This window comes from Pseudorasbora parva, chromosome 3, assembly GCF_024679245.1.
Source record: "Pseudorasbora parva isolate DD20220531a chromosome 3, ASM2467924v1, whole genome shotgun sequence".
In the NCBI taxonomy this organism is placed as follows: Eukaryota; Metazoa; Chordata; class Actinopteri; order Cypriniformes; family Gobionidae; genus Pseudorasbora; species Pseudorasbora parva.
Genome location: NC_090174.1, coordinates 41,254,688 through 41,269,949, shown reverse-complemented (window position 1 = coordinate 41,269,949; position 15,262 = coordinate 41,254,688). Strand labels below are relative to the sequence as shown.

At 39.5% G+C, this 15,262-nt stretch overlaps 1 protein-coding gene across 1 annotated transcript in view; it reads right to left on the bottom strand.

Annotated features, from left to right (window-relative positions):
* tncb (tenascin Cb) overlaps positions 1-15,262 on the bottom strand; it is a 41,162-nt gene that overhangs the window by 22,597 nt on the left and 3,303 nt on the right. The window contains exons 2-6 of the mRNA XM_067438904.1: positions 7,031-7,577; positions 2,873-4,465; positions 1,583-1,846; positions 1,382-1,497; positions 538-691 (exon numbers count right to left, since the gene is read on the bottom strand). Of these exons, the coding sequence (XP_067295005.1) occupies positions 538-691; positions 1,382-1,497; positions 1,583-1,846; positions 2,873-4,465; positions 7,031-7,499 (2,596 nt within the window). The 5' untranslated portion in view covers positions 7,500-7,577. The remainder of the gene's footprint in view (positions 1-537; positions 692-1,381; positions 1,498-1,582; positions 1,847-2,872; positions 4,466-7,030; positions 7,578-15,262) is intronic.

Sequence of the window (15,262 nt, the reverse complement as noted above, 5' to 3'; positions counted from 1 at the left end):
TTTGTTTAAGCCTGTTCCAAATCTCAGATGTAAATGTCTGGTCAAAAATGGTTGTGCTGCTTAATATTTTTGTGGAAATTTTTTTTGATGAAAAATGAAAAAGAATGAAAAAGAACAGCAATTATTTTGAAATAGAAATCTTATCTGTCACTTTTGAGCAATTTAATGCATCCTTGATGAATAAAAGATGGATTTTTTTTCCAAACAAACAAATAAAATTTACTTTAGAATGGTAGTGTATTGTAGTTGATCCGGTGTAGTAGTAATACACATAAGTAGCAAATGGCAAGCACTAACATTTTGCAAAATAAGGTCTTAAGGGACTAGAACTTACATTGCCAGTTACTCTAACTTGCAAAAATTGCAATTTTCAGCAACACCTTGCACTGCAAATAACTGCCAATTAATATAAAATGCTGACTGTTCTTTCTAATTTCAGGTAAGACATCCTGTCTCTTTTCAAAATCAAAATCAAAAGGCCTGAAAAAGAGCAGACTGGCCATGACGGCCTGTTAATTACTGTTGACAGCTGCTTACTTGTGACAACGTTCTTGCTGGCTGGGGGTCCACGGGTGTTGTTCTTTATGACCTCAAGCTTAACTTCATACTCTTGTCCAGGTCCAAGACCAGACTGCTCAAAGGTGGTCTCAGGAGGGTTGAGAGAGTTCAAAATCTCTCCATCTTCTTCTTTCTGCCATTGAAAAACAGATTTTTTGGTGAATTGAATTGGTGAATATATTAAATCAGATCACTGGTCAAAGGTTCTGTTAGTTAATAAAAGACCACATAAAAGACACATAATAAAAAAACACCACAAATCATCAAAGGAAACCTCAGGGAAATAAAGTCAAGCTCCTATGAGCTACAGGGTAATGAGAGGGTGTCCTGAGAGTAAACACTTTGGTCTTTTAGCTGATTCTACTTGGATGAGTGTTTCACTTCACAGTGAGGGTTATTTTGGCATCGACATCTCTAAACTTGATGTGTGAATGCGACTGCCAAGCTGTGTTTTGAAAGAGAGATGTAGGGGAGGTTTGCATGTTCTAATGGTGCTGTTTTTGAGAGTTTGCATAAGCCTTTGAGAAAGAAAAAAAAAACGAATTACAGAGACAATAAACAGTTCTGTGGCACATGGTCACACATGCTGTTGCCAGGGGCTTCTTAGAGGTTTTTGTCTTGCAAAACCGCAGACTTCTCGACAGTAGCTTTTTGCTTAGTGGCACCACTCAGCTATTTTCCATTGGACACCTTTGAAGCTTCTCATTTTAAACTATTACTTGCAAACAGAACAGTCCTTATATATTACCATTTGTAAGAGAAAATATGAGGGCAATGATACACTTTTGGATCACAGCTCTATGGATGATGCCAGGACACTCACTGTGTTTCTGAAGATGAGGTTCCAGCTATCAAACGGAATGTTCAAGGGGTCCCACTCAACCTCCACCGTAGTCTCCTTAACCGATTTAAATTTCAGACCCTCAGGTTCAGGGAGATCTGATTGTAAGATAGAACATCTTAGCACAGTATACTCAGGACAAAATAAGACATTTTCCCAAGCATTAGATGATGTGTGACTTACGTGTGGCTATTCTGGCACTGACAGGGACACTCATCTTGCTGTTCAGGACAGCAAAGACACTGATTAGGTACTCTATACCAGGCTCGAGCTCCCTAATAGTGGCTGTCTTCTTTTCACCAGAGACTCTCATTTCCATCTCTAAACCACCAGGAGCCGTAGGCACGTATGTGATAAGATACTCCGTTACAAGCATCTCATTGACCCAAGCGAGGTCCACTGTTTCTGGATCGACTTCAGTAACTGTAAGGTCTCTGGGTGGGGAGACTGTGGATTGAAACACATCAAATTATTGACGTCATCTTAGTCAAGAACCTCTGAGTCAAAAGATAACATGCAGAACTTAGAAAACAACATCTCCTTGATATTGTGCCACAGTTTATGGGAAAGAGAATTGTTAAGATAAATGCTTTATCCAATGGCAGCTTAATGCACAGAGACATCTAAGTCAATCATAGGTTGATATCCTCAAATGTATAAACATTGCCTAATGGCTAACCAACTGGCTCAACAAATTATATGAGTTTGGGGCGGAACTATGGGTTTGTCTGACCAATGGCAGAGATGGAGGAGTGCTCAGGAAATCTGTTTGAAAACCGTTATATAAACCGTTACATATACATTTGGCTTCTTTTGTGTCTCTCTGGATATTAACTGTCATATAACTGTAAACAACAGTCTTTTTTTGTTAATGTCACTAACATTGAAAGCATAAAGGGGTATTTAACCCAAAAATGAAAACTCTATTATTAATTACTCACCCTCATGTTGTTTCAAACCCATTAGACCTTTGTTCATCTTGGGAACACAAATTAAGATCTTTTTAATGAAATCTGAAAGCTTTCTGACCCTACATAGACAGCAACACAATGACCACTTTCAAGGTCCAGAACCATTACGTTGTAAAATAGTCCTTGTGACTCCAGTGGTTCACTGGATTTCATGAAGAGGAGAATACTTTTTCTGCGCAAAAAATCTAATGGACAATGTCTTAACTACCTTTCTGGGCCTTGAATGTGGTTATTGTGTTGCTGTCTATGTGGGGTCAGAAAGCTCTCAGATTTCATAAAAAATATCTTAATTTGTGTTCCGAAGATGAACAAAGATCTTATGGGTTTGGAACGACATGAGGGTGAATAATTAATGACAAAAATTACATTTTTGGTTGAACTAACCCTTTAATACACAATTAAATTTTCCTCTGCTTCATCTTTGAGAAAGTTTGCTAATAGTCAAAACTGTAAGTATAAGCTATACATGTGTATATATTTGGTGTGAATTATAGTGACTTACTTTCAGAGCAGTCGTCGCCAGTGAAGCCTAAATCACATATACACATTCCATTCAGGCATTGGCCTTGGTCATTGCAGTTTTCTGGGCAGGTCAGAACAGAGCAGTCCACACCAGTGTAACCTTCAAAGCAGACGCACTTTCCATCTTCACAGTAGCCACGGTCCAAACAGTTGTCGGGACACGTCTTTGTACCACAGTCCTCCCCAGTGAAGCCGCTGTTACACACGCACTGGCCATTTACACATTGTCCACGGTTATGGCAGTCACTGGGGCAAGTCAACTGGCTGCAGTCATGGCCTGTAAAGCCTGTGTGGCAAACACACTTGCCGTCCACACACTGTCCACGTTCATGGCAGTCATTGGGGCAGGTCTTGATGCTGCAGTCTTGTCCAGCAAAACCAAAATGGCAAACACACTTGCCGTCCACACACTGTCCACGTTCATGGCAGTCATTGGGGCAGGTCTTGATGCTGCAGTCTTGTCCAGCAAAACCATCATGGCAAATACACTTGCCATCTACACACTGTCCACGTTCATGGCAGTCATTGGGACAGGTTTTGATGCTGCAGTCTTCTCCAGCAAAGCCATAGTGGCAAACACACTTGCCGTCCACACACTGTCCACGGCCATGGCAGTGATGGGGGCAGGTCTTGACACCGCAATGATCTCCAGCAAAGCCATCATGGCAAATGCACTTGCCGTCTACACACTTTCCATGTCCATGGCAGTCATTGGGGCAGGTTTTAATGCTGCAGTCTTCTCCAGCAAAGCCTAGTTTGCATATGCACTTCCCGTTGATGCATCGGCCACGATCGTGACAATTATTAAGGCAGGAGAGCTCTGAGCAGTCATCACCTTCATACCCAGGATCACAAAGACACTCACCATTGACGCACTGTCCTCGGCCATTGCAGTTGTCGGGGCAGGAGAGAATACTGCAGTCTTCACCCTCGAACCCGGGGTCACATATGCACTTTCCATTGAAGCAGTGACCTCTCTGATTGCAGTCATTGAGACAGATGAGCTTGGAGCAGTCGTCTCCACTGTAGCCGATATTGCAGATACACTGTCCATTGACACACCTGCCACGGTGGTTGCAGTTTTTGGGACAGGTAAGCTCCCCACAGTCCTCCCCAGTAAAGCCCTCATCACAATAGCAGGTTCCATTGTCACAGCGGCCACGGTCATAGCAGTCGTTAGGACAGATGAGCTCGGAGCAGTCGAACCCTGTCCAAGGCTCGTCGCATACACATTCATCATCCACACAGCGCCCTCTGCCAAGGCAGTTGTTCAGGCAGTTAGTTAAACTGCAGTCTTCACCAATGAAGCCCTCCTCGCAGAGGCAAGCCCCGTCGATGCACTCTCCATTTTCACCGCAATCTACAGGACACAGCTCGATACTGCAGTCCTCCCCGCCGAAGCCCTCAAAGCAGACACACTTGCCATCCTCACAACGGCCTTGATCTTGGCAGAAGTTCGGGCACTCTGGCTCAGAGCAGTTGACCCCCTTCCAACCGGGCTCACACAAACAGCTGCAGGTCTCAGTGCTGTAGTTGCCACGGCCACTGCAGTAGGGTTTGGTTGTAACTTCACCTGAGAAAAAGAGAGTTTTAGTCATTTTTGGCTTCTGATGAAAAACACATTCATGCTGGTTTAGGTAGGGCTGGGAATTGTACAGTATACTGATTGAGCATCATGTTTTCGGTTTACTAAAAATAACTGTTTTATTATGGTTTGAAAACATTGTCTATATGAAACCACTTATTTTGTTTTTCAAAGGTTTCAGCCCATGATAAAAGACAAAGTAATGGCCCGAGTCGCTTGAGAGGATGAAATGAATCAAAATATCTATATATACTGTCAAAGAAGGACTTTTTGGGGAGGTTGATAAGCAAATGAATCTTGTTCAAACCAATAATAGATTGCAGCATGTTTGAATTTTATGTTTAATTATTATGCTCACGTATACAAACCTCAAAGGCGATACCCTTAATATCTGTAATAAGTTTTGATAATTATTCAATATGGCCATCATTCAGTCTCGTGTTTTGAGATCCTTAATTAATTTATATTTCATCTACATTTTGGCTAAATTTTCTCTTCACCACAAGCAGACTTTAGCAATACGTGGAACATTTTGCTGCCAGCCTCTACTAACATTCATATAGTGATTAAAACTGGGCTACCACGTATGAAAAATAAATAAATAAATAAATAAAAATAAATAATATATATATATTTTATTATTTAACGCGTTTAACGCGGACTTTAACGCGTTAATTAAGATTAATTAACTACGGGACTTTAACGCGTTAATTAATTACGCAAAAAAAATAAAAAAAATAATCGCACTTATTTTTGCCCCGCGGAACGTTTGTCAATGAATGAGTTTTGACGGACCGATTATACTGGAACACCAACTAGCGCTCATGAGTCCATAGACAGTAAAAGAAATGGACACAGCGATCCCATTGACGTCTACGGCGAAATAATGAAGTCAACCTAGGGGCACTCACTTCCTGATGGCTGAGCGAACTGCGCAGGCTCAGACTGAGCTTGAGGACGTAGATGTGACGTGAGCCTCCTGTCTGACAGCTGTAGGTCTTCTAGTAGTTGTGGAAAGCGAAAGCTGAATCACGTTGTTTAAATATTTTCTCCCGTTGCTTTTGGCTCACTATGGGCTTCTTCCCATTCTTCCCCCTTGACTTTATCAGACTAGTCTCCAGGACATGTCTCCACGTCCCCCCGACTGCCTCATAGACAGTAAAAGATTGCCTGCGAGCGTCTCCTTAGGTCTATACGGTAATTTCTCTACTGCGCGACAGGGTCGCGTTGGTTATGACGCAATCGTTAGCCTATTTTTACAAAAACAGCTTCTGCGGGGCGATAGTGTAAGATACAAGGTAATTGAGCCTTTTATACATTGTCGTGTTTCTTTAGAAATATACAATGGACAAATGGAGTCTTTAAACGCCTCTGATGTACAGTTATTCACTGTCAAAGTGACTCAAAAATGAATGGGAGTCAATGGGATGCTAACAGCAGGTGATGGCTTGGTTAGCAATGGCAGCCCCTAGGGGTGGAACGCTTTCCGAGCGCTAGATTACCCCCTTGCATGAGTCACGACAACAACCATGACAACAACAAACCATAGTGAACATGAACGAAGAAGCTGATGAGACCGCTTTGCTTGGCCCCGTGGATGGGAAATTTAGTTTTAAAAAACGAAATGATGGAAGCGTCGACAAGAGCATGGTTGTGTGCAAGCTATACAACAGGGGTATCCAAAGTCGGTCCTGGAGGGCCACTGACGTCCTGCAGAGTTTAGCTCCAGCTTGCCTCAATACACTGCTAAAGTTTCTAGTATGCCTAATAAGACCTTAATGAGCTGGTACAGGTGTGTTTAATTTTTTAATTGCTTAAAAACTCAGCAGAACAGTGGCCCTCCAGGAGCAGGATTGGACACCCCTGCTATACAACAAGGAATTAGCGTATCACCGCAGCACATCGAGCCTCAAATATCACAAATATGCTTTTGCTACACTTAATGGCAAACATTGCACTGGTCTCCTGGACTGAAATAAATAAACAATATTTTGTTGATTAAGCTTATGTATTCAGTCATTCAATGGTATGCTAAAAATTCATGTGAAAAATTGGGCTACTTCTCATTGTTCCAGGTCAAATATTTATATGCAATTAAAATGCGATTAATTTCGATTAATTAATTACAAAGCCTCTAATTAATTAGATTAATTTTTTTAATCGAGTCCCGGCCCTAATATATATATATATATATATATATATATATATATATATATATATATATATATATATATATATATATATATATATATATATATATATATTATAGGCATCCGTGTTATGCATGTTATTCAGCTTTGTTATGTTTCTTTTGAATACAGTTGTATTGAGACTCAGCCTCCTAATGGACTGCCAACACTCTAAAAAATTCTGGGTTAAAAACAACCCAAGTTGGGTTGAAAATGGACAAACCCAGAAATTTGGTTGTTTGAATTGGTCCATTCCCTGGGTTCAAACAACCCAATTTCTGAGTTTGTCCATTTTCAACCGAACTTGAGATGTTTTTAACCCAGCATTTTTTAGAGTGAAAACATCTGTTATGTTTGGGCTCACCTGCAACCTGAGCACCACAGCAGCTTGTTCCACTGGTACACTGCTCCCTTAGACTGGATACCTCTGCTTCCAGCATTTCCAGCCTGTTAAGAAGGTCCTTCAGGTCAGGCATGTGGTTATCACATCCGCAAGCTTGCTTAGGGATGTTAATCCTATGTGTAAAAACGATCTGATTCTCCCCGTCCATTGTGTGTTCTATGTGCTGGTCAGATTGTTCTGATTTTGGCTTCATTTCGGTTGTTCCTGGTGAATCCAAATCCACCGAGCACATGGATCCAGAGGGAACGTTGATGTTATACACATGGTTGAAAACCACAGGATGGTCAGGACTTGGGAGGGTCAAGTTCTCAGTGGTTGGTGACAGTGATTCTCTCCTGTGTCTAATTACTCTTTTAACCAGGCCAGCACTAGAAAGATGAACTAAAATGGCTACTGCCACAGAGGCCAGTAGCAGACCTCGCATCCCCATTGTGATTTGATCTCGCTGGACTCTTCTTACTGGTGTTAATGTTCAAACTATTTCAGGGTACTGGAGGTGGGTTTTATCCTGAGAAGAAAAAAAGAAAAAAATACAACAGTCACTTAGATTACCGGTATGTACACATTTCATTCCACATGCATTTCCAGTGTGAACAGATAGAGATTTGATTGCACTTACCCTTACAATTGGAAAATGACACACACACACATTACATCAATAGTCCTGACGGTAATTGTTTCTCGTGGAGGTCGTAAGGTATTTTTCATAATTGACAGGGGCTGCGATTTTATATCCGTCTGAGTCCAGAATGTCAGTGGTTTTCTCCCATTTTTAAAATTACATCTTCGTTTTAAATAGATTTAAATAATTAAATCATTCATAATTTCCTATTATTAAATTAAATATTAATTTTAATATTCCAAGAATATTACATTTTACAGCAGTAAACAGTCATTCGACTGACCACGTGAGCAGTGTTCCCAGGTGCGGCTCACTAAACTGGCTACTCCACCATGAATAAATCGCCATCCAAATGCACGAGTTTTATCAAAGAGGTTTATCAATGAAGTTTTATCATCTTTTTTTTTTCAGAGATGTCCATGTGAGAAACAATTACAGTCCGAATTGGGCTACTAATGAACAATTCTGTCATTTGATGAATTTTAAAAACATGGGCGGATCATTCAAAATGCTTCAAAAGCAATATTTCTAAAACACAATTTAAAACTATACACAGTTAAGTTTAAATAGTATTAATACTTTTTTAATAAATGTAAATCAATATTAATAAAACTAATAAAAACAATTAAATGTGTGGGTCCGGAGGTATTACACTTTAAAAAATTGGACCTAAAAAAATAAAATGTTTCCAATTGAAAACTTTCTAGTGACTAATTGAATTTCTGTGAATTAATTTGGCCAACTGAAAAATTTAGATCTGATCAATCACTAGAAAATGTTCAATTGGAAACCTGATTTGTTTTCTTTTTTACATTGCAGTGGGAACCATGTAGATTGATGTAGAATGATCTGTTATCAGAAGTTACTGTGAACAGTAATGTCCATATTCCAAAATGTTCAGTTATACAAATCATGCAGTTAGCTAACATCTAGACAGAAACAATGAAAAGCAGTTATTACAAGCTATTATCACAACCTTTCCAAAAACAAAAAAACAAAAAAAAGATTAGGATGATGGATTGACTTCTCACAGGAACTGATGCTATAGACAACAGAAATAAAGAAAAGGGAAATTAGATGTTTTAACTCTTGACTTGTATACTCTTTCCAACTAGAATGAATGATATTTAAAGTAAATCATATCACAGCAGGCAGTGTTCATATTCAGAATAACATTACTGGAAAAAAATCCAAAACAATTAAGCACACATGGCAGTCAGCAACACTGCAGGGAAGATAGACACTAAGAACAACTCAGGTTTTGGTTGCCTTGGCTTCCACAAAGATCAACTCTGGCCAATAAAAGCAAGGCATACTTCAGCTCAGGAGCGAGGCTCCAGCAGCGTTTCCTATGACAGGCTGCCATGACACACAGCAGGCAACACCTGAATCTGAGGAGCGTACTCTCCTCTCTGACGCTCTGCCCACAGCCCATGCTGACAGATTAATACTCGCGTGGAGGAGACCATCTGCAGCACTTCCTCTAGCGTGGGTGTTCAGAGTTCACGCTTCTCATAAAAGTTAGCTGTCTTTGACCATTCTCCAGACAGCAGCAGAGTTTCGCATTAAAACACAATACTTTTCTCATTAAAAGGAGTTAAAAGTATGGTTTTTGCAGGGCTCAAGAGGCTTGTCATTTACTAAGTGCATTGGTCTGTTAAAAATTTAATTAAAGTAAAATGGAAATGGCTCTAAAACCCTTTCAAGCAAGTTACTGTGCTGTAGGAGATTGAGGATGTCAGTGTTTAAAGAGTCCTGATGTGCATGTCACATGGTCACATACTTGCCAATAACAGGATTGCAGATTCAGTTTTCCATACAGTTGTTTTTCTGAAAGTTATGAAAACCAAATGGGATCCATTTAAGATGGAAATAACCGACTTCCAAAAGTGCTGACATAGTGACTTTTTCAATACCATAAAACACCCAATATATATGTCAAATTTGGAACATTTATGAGTGTCTTCCAGGTCGCACCTTATCTAGCCCTTTTTAACATTTAATCCCAATTGACCTTTTAGCTGAATAATTTTCATTAGATTTCAAGCATCAAATAAAAAAAATTTGTTATGACAATAGAGATTCAATTCTGAAAATTCTGTCAGAATTTCAAAAATATTTGGATAAATGTTTTTTGTCCATAAAAAGAAAATAAATCGGTCAATTCAATTTTTTATTTATTTGTTATTTTCATCTGAAGTCAGATTTGGAACAACATGAGTGGGAGTAAAAGACGACAAAAATCATTTTTGGGGGGTAAACTATCTCTTTAAAGGTGTCATGAACTGGCTTTTATAATTTTTTTATACTGTTGTCTGAGGTCAAATAATGGCACTTGTCTGGTTTTTACATTCAAAAACATCATAACTGATAAGTAATAGGCTATTTTCTACACTGGTTTTGAGGCTCTCTCCAGAACGCTGTGTTTTGATGGGCATGCCGCACTGGAGACTTGGAAGTAAACGCCCGAGGCTAGGATTGGAGAAGATTTGCATATTTAATGAGCTTCAGCTCACCTGTCAGTTCAGTTCACGAGGGAGAAATTGTTTTGAAAGCGGCAACCAGAATGATTCTCTAGATCACAGGGCTCGTGAACGTCTTTATCAAACAAACACAATGATTTCTTTCTCATCCACCCGCGATTAATTGGAATTATTTTTGTATTACTTGGCCCGCCCGATAGGTGGATATAAGCCCGAACTGCGCGCGCACACGCAGTCGCGAGCCCAGATCAAGAAAGGAATATTAATTTACTATTTGAGATCCACCGGCCTGCCGACGGGCTTACGTTTTGGTAGCTCGTCTGGAAAACACATAGCCCCAGGATACGATTACATATAAAAAAAGAAGTTTTACTCACATAAGTGTGTTGCACCATTCCATATAGAAGGCACAGCATTGATTTTTAATCTCAATATCTCTGCAAGTCCAGCATCGACCTGAGACTTGTTTACAAATGATTCCGGAGTGAAATGAAGCGAACAAACGTACAATGTCTTCACCATGTGAGCTGGAACTTCATTAAAAATAAATTAAGTATAACATATATCCTAATATTAGGATCATTCCTAATATTCATTCCTAATATTAGGATCCGAAGGAAGCTTATGCAGCGACTGTGTTCTTCCACAATATCTTGCTATCTTCTTCGGCATGTTTATTGCTGCTGGTTAGCGCAATCCGAACAGTTTGATCAGTCGATGGACGGGGCTACTGAATTAGATGTACTTATTATTCTGTACAGGTGTTTTTGAAGCACACGATTGTTTTCTGGGCCTGGTGTCTATAAAAGCTTTTCTTTGACTAACAAAGAAGTTTTCAGGTTTGAAACTTACAGGATAATCTTATATTATCTTGACCTTTTATATATCAAAAGCTCAAGGGAAAGTTGATTTCTCAATTCATCACCCCGTTAAGACATGAGCAGTCCTTCAGAAACAAAAAAGCAATACAAAGTGGTTACACAGATCAAATTTTTGTCAAGGCTGGAGGGGCTGACCCAAAGCTACAGCTTGCAAGGTCAATAGCAGGTAATATCTTGCCAGGATCTGTTTAGTGAGTGGAGAGCTGGCTTTGACATGTGATTAGCAGGACTGACAGATGAGCTTCAGCGAGAGGGATCCCACGGCTGCCGCCCATCCGTGATTAGACAGGCAGGGATGAACGCTTCTCTGATGGAGAGCTTAAGGGAGGCTCGATGATGGGAGACTCCCGATCTGGACCCTTGGGGGCAACGGGACCTACCTCGCTCCTTGTTCCTCACATCTAAACCCTGGGATTAAATCAGCAAAATAGGCAGAAAATTGCTTTGAGTCGCTTTGCGGTTTTAGTTCTGGATGGGTAGCTGGCTTTTTCACTTTGAAGCCTGGCTTGTTGCCACAAGAATCGAAGAAAGAAAATGACTCTGAAGGACCAAGCTGGTCTTTGTAAGAATTTGTCCTTAACCCCTGGTGAAGGGTGGACTGTAAATTAATGATTTTTTTTTTTTTAATGTAATTTTATGATGACAGTTTGGCTTCATTGCACCAATGATGGATATGCTTGAGTAAGAAAGAATGAGCAGATATTATCATTAGATTGTAAATTATTTATTTATTTTTTGCATTTTGAACAACGAGAAATAGACAAAGCCATGCAGTCTCTTTTATTAGCTCCATCAATACAGTGCTGAGCTCAGAGCAGTATGCTAATGCTGCTGCTTACTGGCACTTTCAGATAAACCAGACACAATGTGACTGCTGCTTTCTCATGCCAGGTCTAGTTTTTATACTTTGTTACTTTCTCAGACTCTGGCTGGACCAGTTGGCTTCCGTGTGTCTAATGTGAGAAGAATTTCAATGGGGAGTGAACCTGCTGGCACACATTTTTAGTGCCAGTGATCTAAATTGGTCCTGCGTTGTGTTAAGTGCTGAATGCTGACTAGAGCATTTGAAAGGAAGAATACCTCACACAGAGACCAGATGAATACTTTTGTAAGTCATAAATTATATAGTGACAGTTAAAACGAGTTTTCCACCACACCAATGTGCCACAAACAAATGAGATTACTCGCTATTTGTTAAATTAGAAGGTTGTAGCCGTTTACATAATTAAGCAATTAGCATGTTAGTGGTTTGGGAATGAGGCATATTTGGCTGCAATTAAATGTATACTACAAAGGCATAAAACATAAAAGGAATATTTGTCACACACACACACACACACACATACACAAAAAAAGATTACAAAGTACAAAACATATTATTCTAAACTAGATAGTAATTAGTAACATATTATATTTAAACAACTGTTGATGGGGCAAAATTAGTTGATATTAAAAAAAAAGAAATATATATATATATATATATATATATATATATATATATATATATATATATATATATATATATATAATATTTTTTTTACAATTAAATAAGAAAAAAAATATTCTGATAAAAATCTAGGTGTTTCTTCTTGTCTTTAGAGGGCTGATAGTGTGGTGATGACTCGTTAATGGAAAAGGATCTGCATTTATCTGACTTTATCTGTAAAATATGCTGTGTTGACTTTTACAGTTCATCGTTCAGTTTCATATTCAATGATTAGAGATGACATTTATCCTTAGTCTATTGAACAACGGTTAAGGGGAACCACACCTCTTCCTCAGTTTATTCCTAGGAAATCATCAAGCAGACTTAGTTTTGTAGGTCACGTCACCCATGGAAGGAAACCACTTGCCTTCACTGGGACGCAGCCTTAATATAGGTCGCCCACTGTGGTGAATGAATTGGTATTGTCTCGTCTCTATTCACCTTAATAAATGCCATTAAAATGCCCTGACAGTTTGTTTCATACTGGGAAAGAGTCGATAATTAAGAAATATCTCTCCCAGAGGTATGCTGTATACACAATGCATCATTTCTCCACCGGTGTGAGTCAAACTTCATTAAAAATCAATATGATGAAGTTGAGAAAATACCTCTTAATCCGGTCGGATAAGCAGTCAATTTACTGGATGGGGCACTGGTCTGCGTTGAAGACCAAAAAAATGCCAATAATCATAATTAAAAACGTTATAACTATGAGTACACTATGAAACTCTCATTGAGAAGTAGATGCTTATTGATTGCATGGTTTCCAAGGTCATAATCAGACAGGGCTGCTGAAACCAGCACCATGAAGCAGCTCATAATCATCCAACAGAGATGGATTTCCAGACTAGCTCATAACGCCGCTCAATGGTGTGTGCTCGGATCGATGGCAAAGTATACAGCCACTGTTATTGTTTCATAAATGGATTTGAAAGTCATCGCCTTCTTGAGCAATGCTCATTTAGGAGGAGTGGCTCAGCTGACCATTACACTTTCCATTTGATTCTCCTCTTTCTTCCTATAGTTCTGAAGTTCTTCTCTCTTACTGATATTGTTTTCTCTCTCTGACATCCTGTTACTATGAACTGAATGCAGAATGCCCATTGCGACCGTCCACTGGCCTCAGATGAGCTGATGAGTGTCTATGCCACACTACTCTATTTTGCTTGGCATGTCTGCGCTTCAAAAGGAAGTCAGTCACGGCTAGCACTGGGTTCACCTAGCAGATTCAAACAAATGAATATGTCTGGCAATCATAAACACGCAGACGTGCTGTCTCACTGCTGCATGTGCAATGTGAGCTTAAAGGTCTCTCAAATGCCACATAATCTGATCTCTCACCTAACGCATTCTCTTGGCATTTCTCCCATCGGTGGATTGACAGTGAGGTGTGAAACCAGAACCTAAGAACACACGGCACTATATATTATATTACCAACTGAATCATTCTCATAATAATGAGATTAAGTAATTATTAATCTTGGATCTGATTTCATTGCCAGAGCTTAATGGTATTTCTTCTTTAATTCAACTATAAAATCAACCCCAAATGGCATAATTTCTCTGTTTTTATTACAGAACATCACATTTCTGTGAGCTATATTCTCTCTATATAGTAGAGGCATACGATTACATGCAGACTGATAAGTGAAAGGCAATGCAGGTTGTTTTCACGATGAAAAAGCTGGATTCCATGACAGTCGAGGACCACTTACAGAGCTCTAATGATGCTGGGAGATCTGATTGCACTGATAGGAGATTTGTGTGTGTGTGTGTGTGTGTGTGTGTGTGTGTGTGTGTGTGTGTGTGTGTGTGTGTGTGTGTGTGTGTGTGTGTGTGTGTGTGTGTGTGTGTGTGTGTGTGTGTAGAGAGCGATAAGCTGGTCTGGTGTATGGGCAGAGATAGAGGTGTTTGCACTGAGCTGATGGACCTAATGCTGATACCATTGCTGCACTTTCACCAAAGAAGCATTCAAACCGAACACGATAGAGCTTTGGTGACATTGTCAAAGGTGAACTCTATCATGCTGATTAAGGAGAAATGGAAAGTTTAGGACATGTCAGTCAACGTTTGAGACCTGAGACACTGGAGAAGTGTACTGGGGAATGAAGTTGAATAATTCCTGACTTCAGCTTCCATGTGTGCTTTCTATTAAAGTCCAGATGGAAGGAATGAAGGAGGAACATTTGTTACTTGCTGTCTCATTTTACATTTCCAGCACCAGTGACCCCGTGTTTATTAGCTTAACCTCTGTTACAGCCAGAAAAGTAGCCTCATATGTTCAGACCTTAAAAGCTCAAACTTCTGAGCTTCCCATTTGTCGCAGCAAAATTCAAACACTATTCCTGTACCATGCAGGCAGTCCCTTTCACATCTTGGTCACAGAAAAAAATAAATTTGCTTTACTTTTTTTCTTTCTTGAGGATGTTGTGGTCTGGCAGGAACAGCAAAGAATAGAAGTCCATATTTTAATCCAAAAGTCAATTTGCTAGAGAGTAAAAAAAACTTATTTGAACACAGCAGTAATTTTTTTACAAGCACAAAGCATCTTTCTCTTCCCATATGGCATGCTATTGATCATTCTTTCCTATTCTAGAAAGAATAAAAGCTACCATGTGTCTTGTTTGCGTATAACAGGAAATTGCTTTTTCTCTACCAACAAGAAATTGTGTATTTCCCCTTGCTGACTGAGGAAAGATAAGCCATGATCAAGTGTGTATA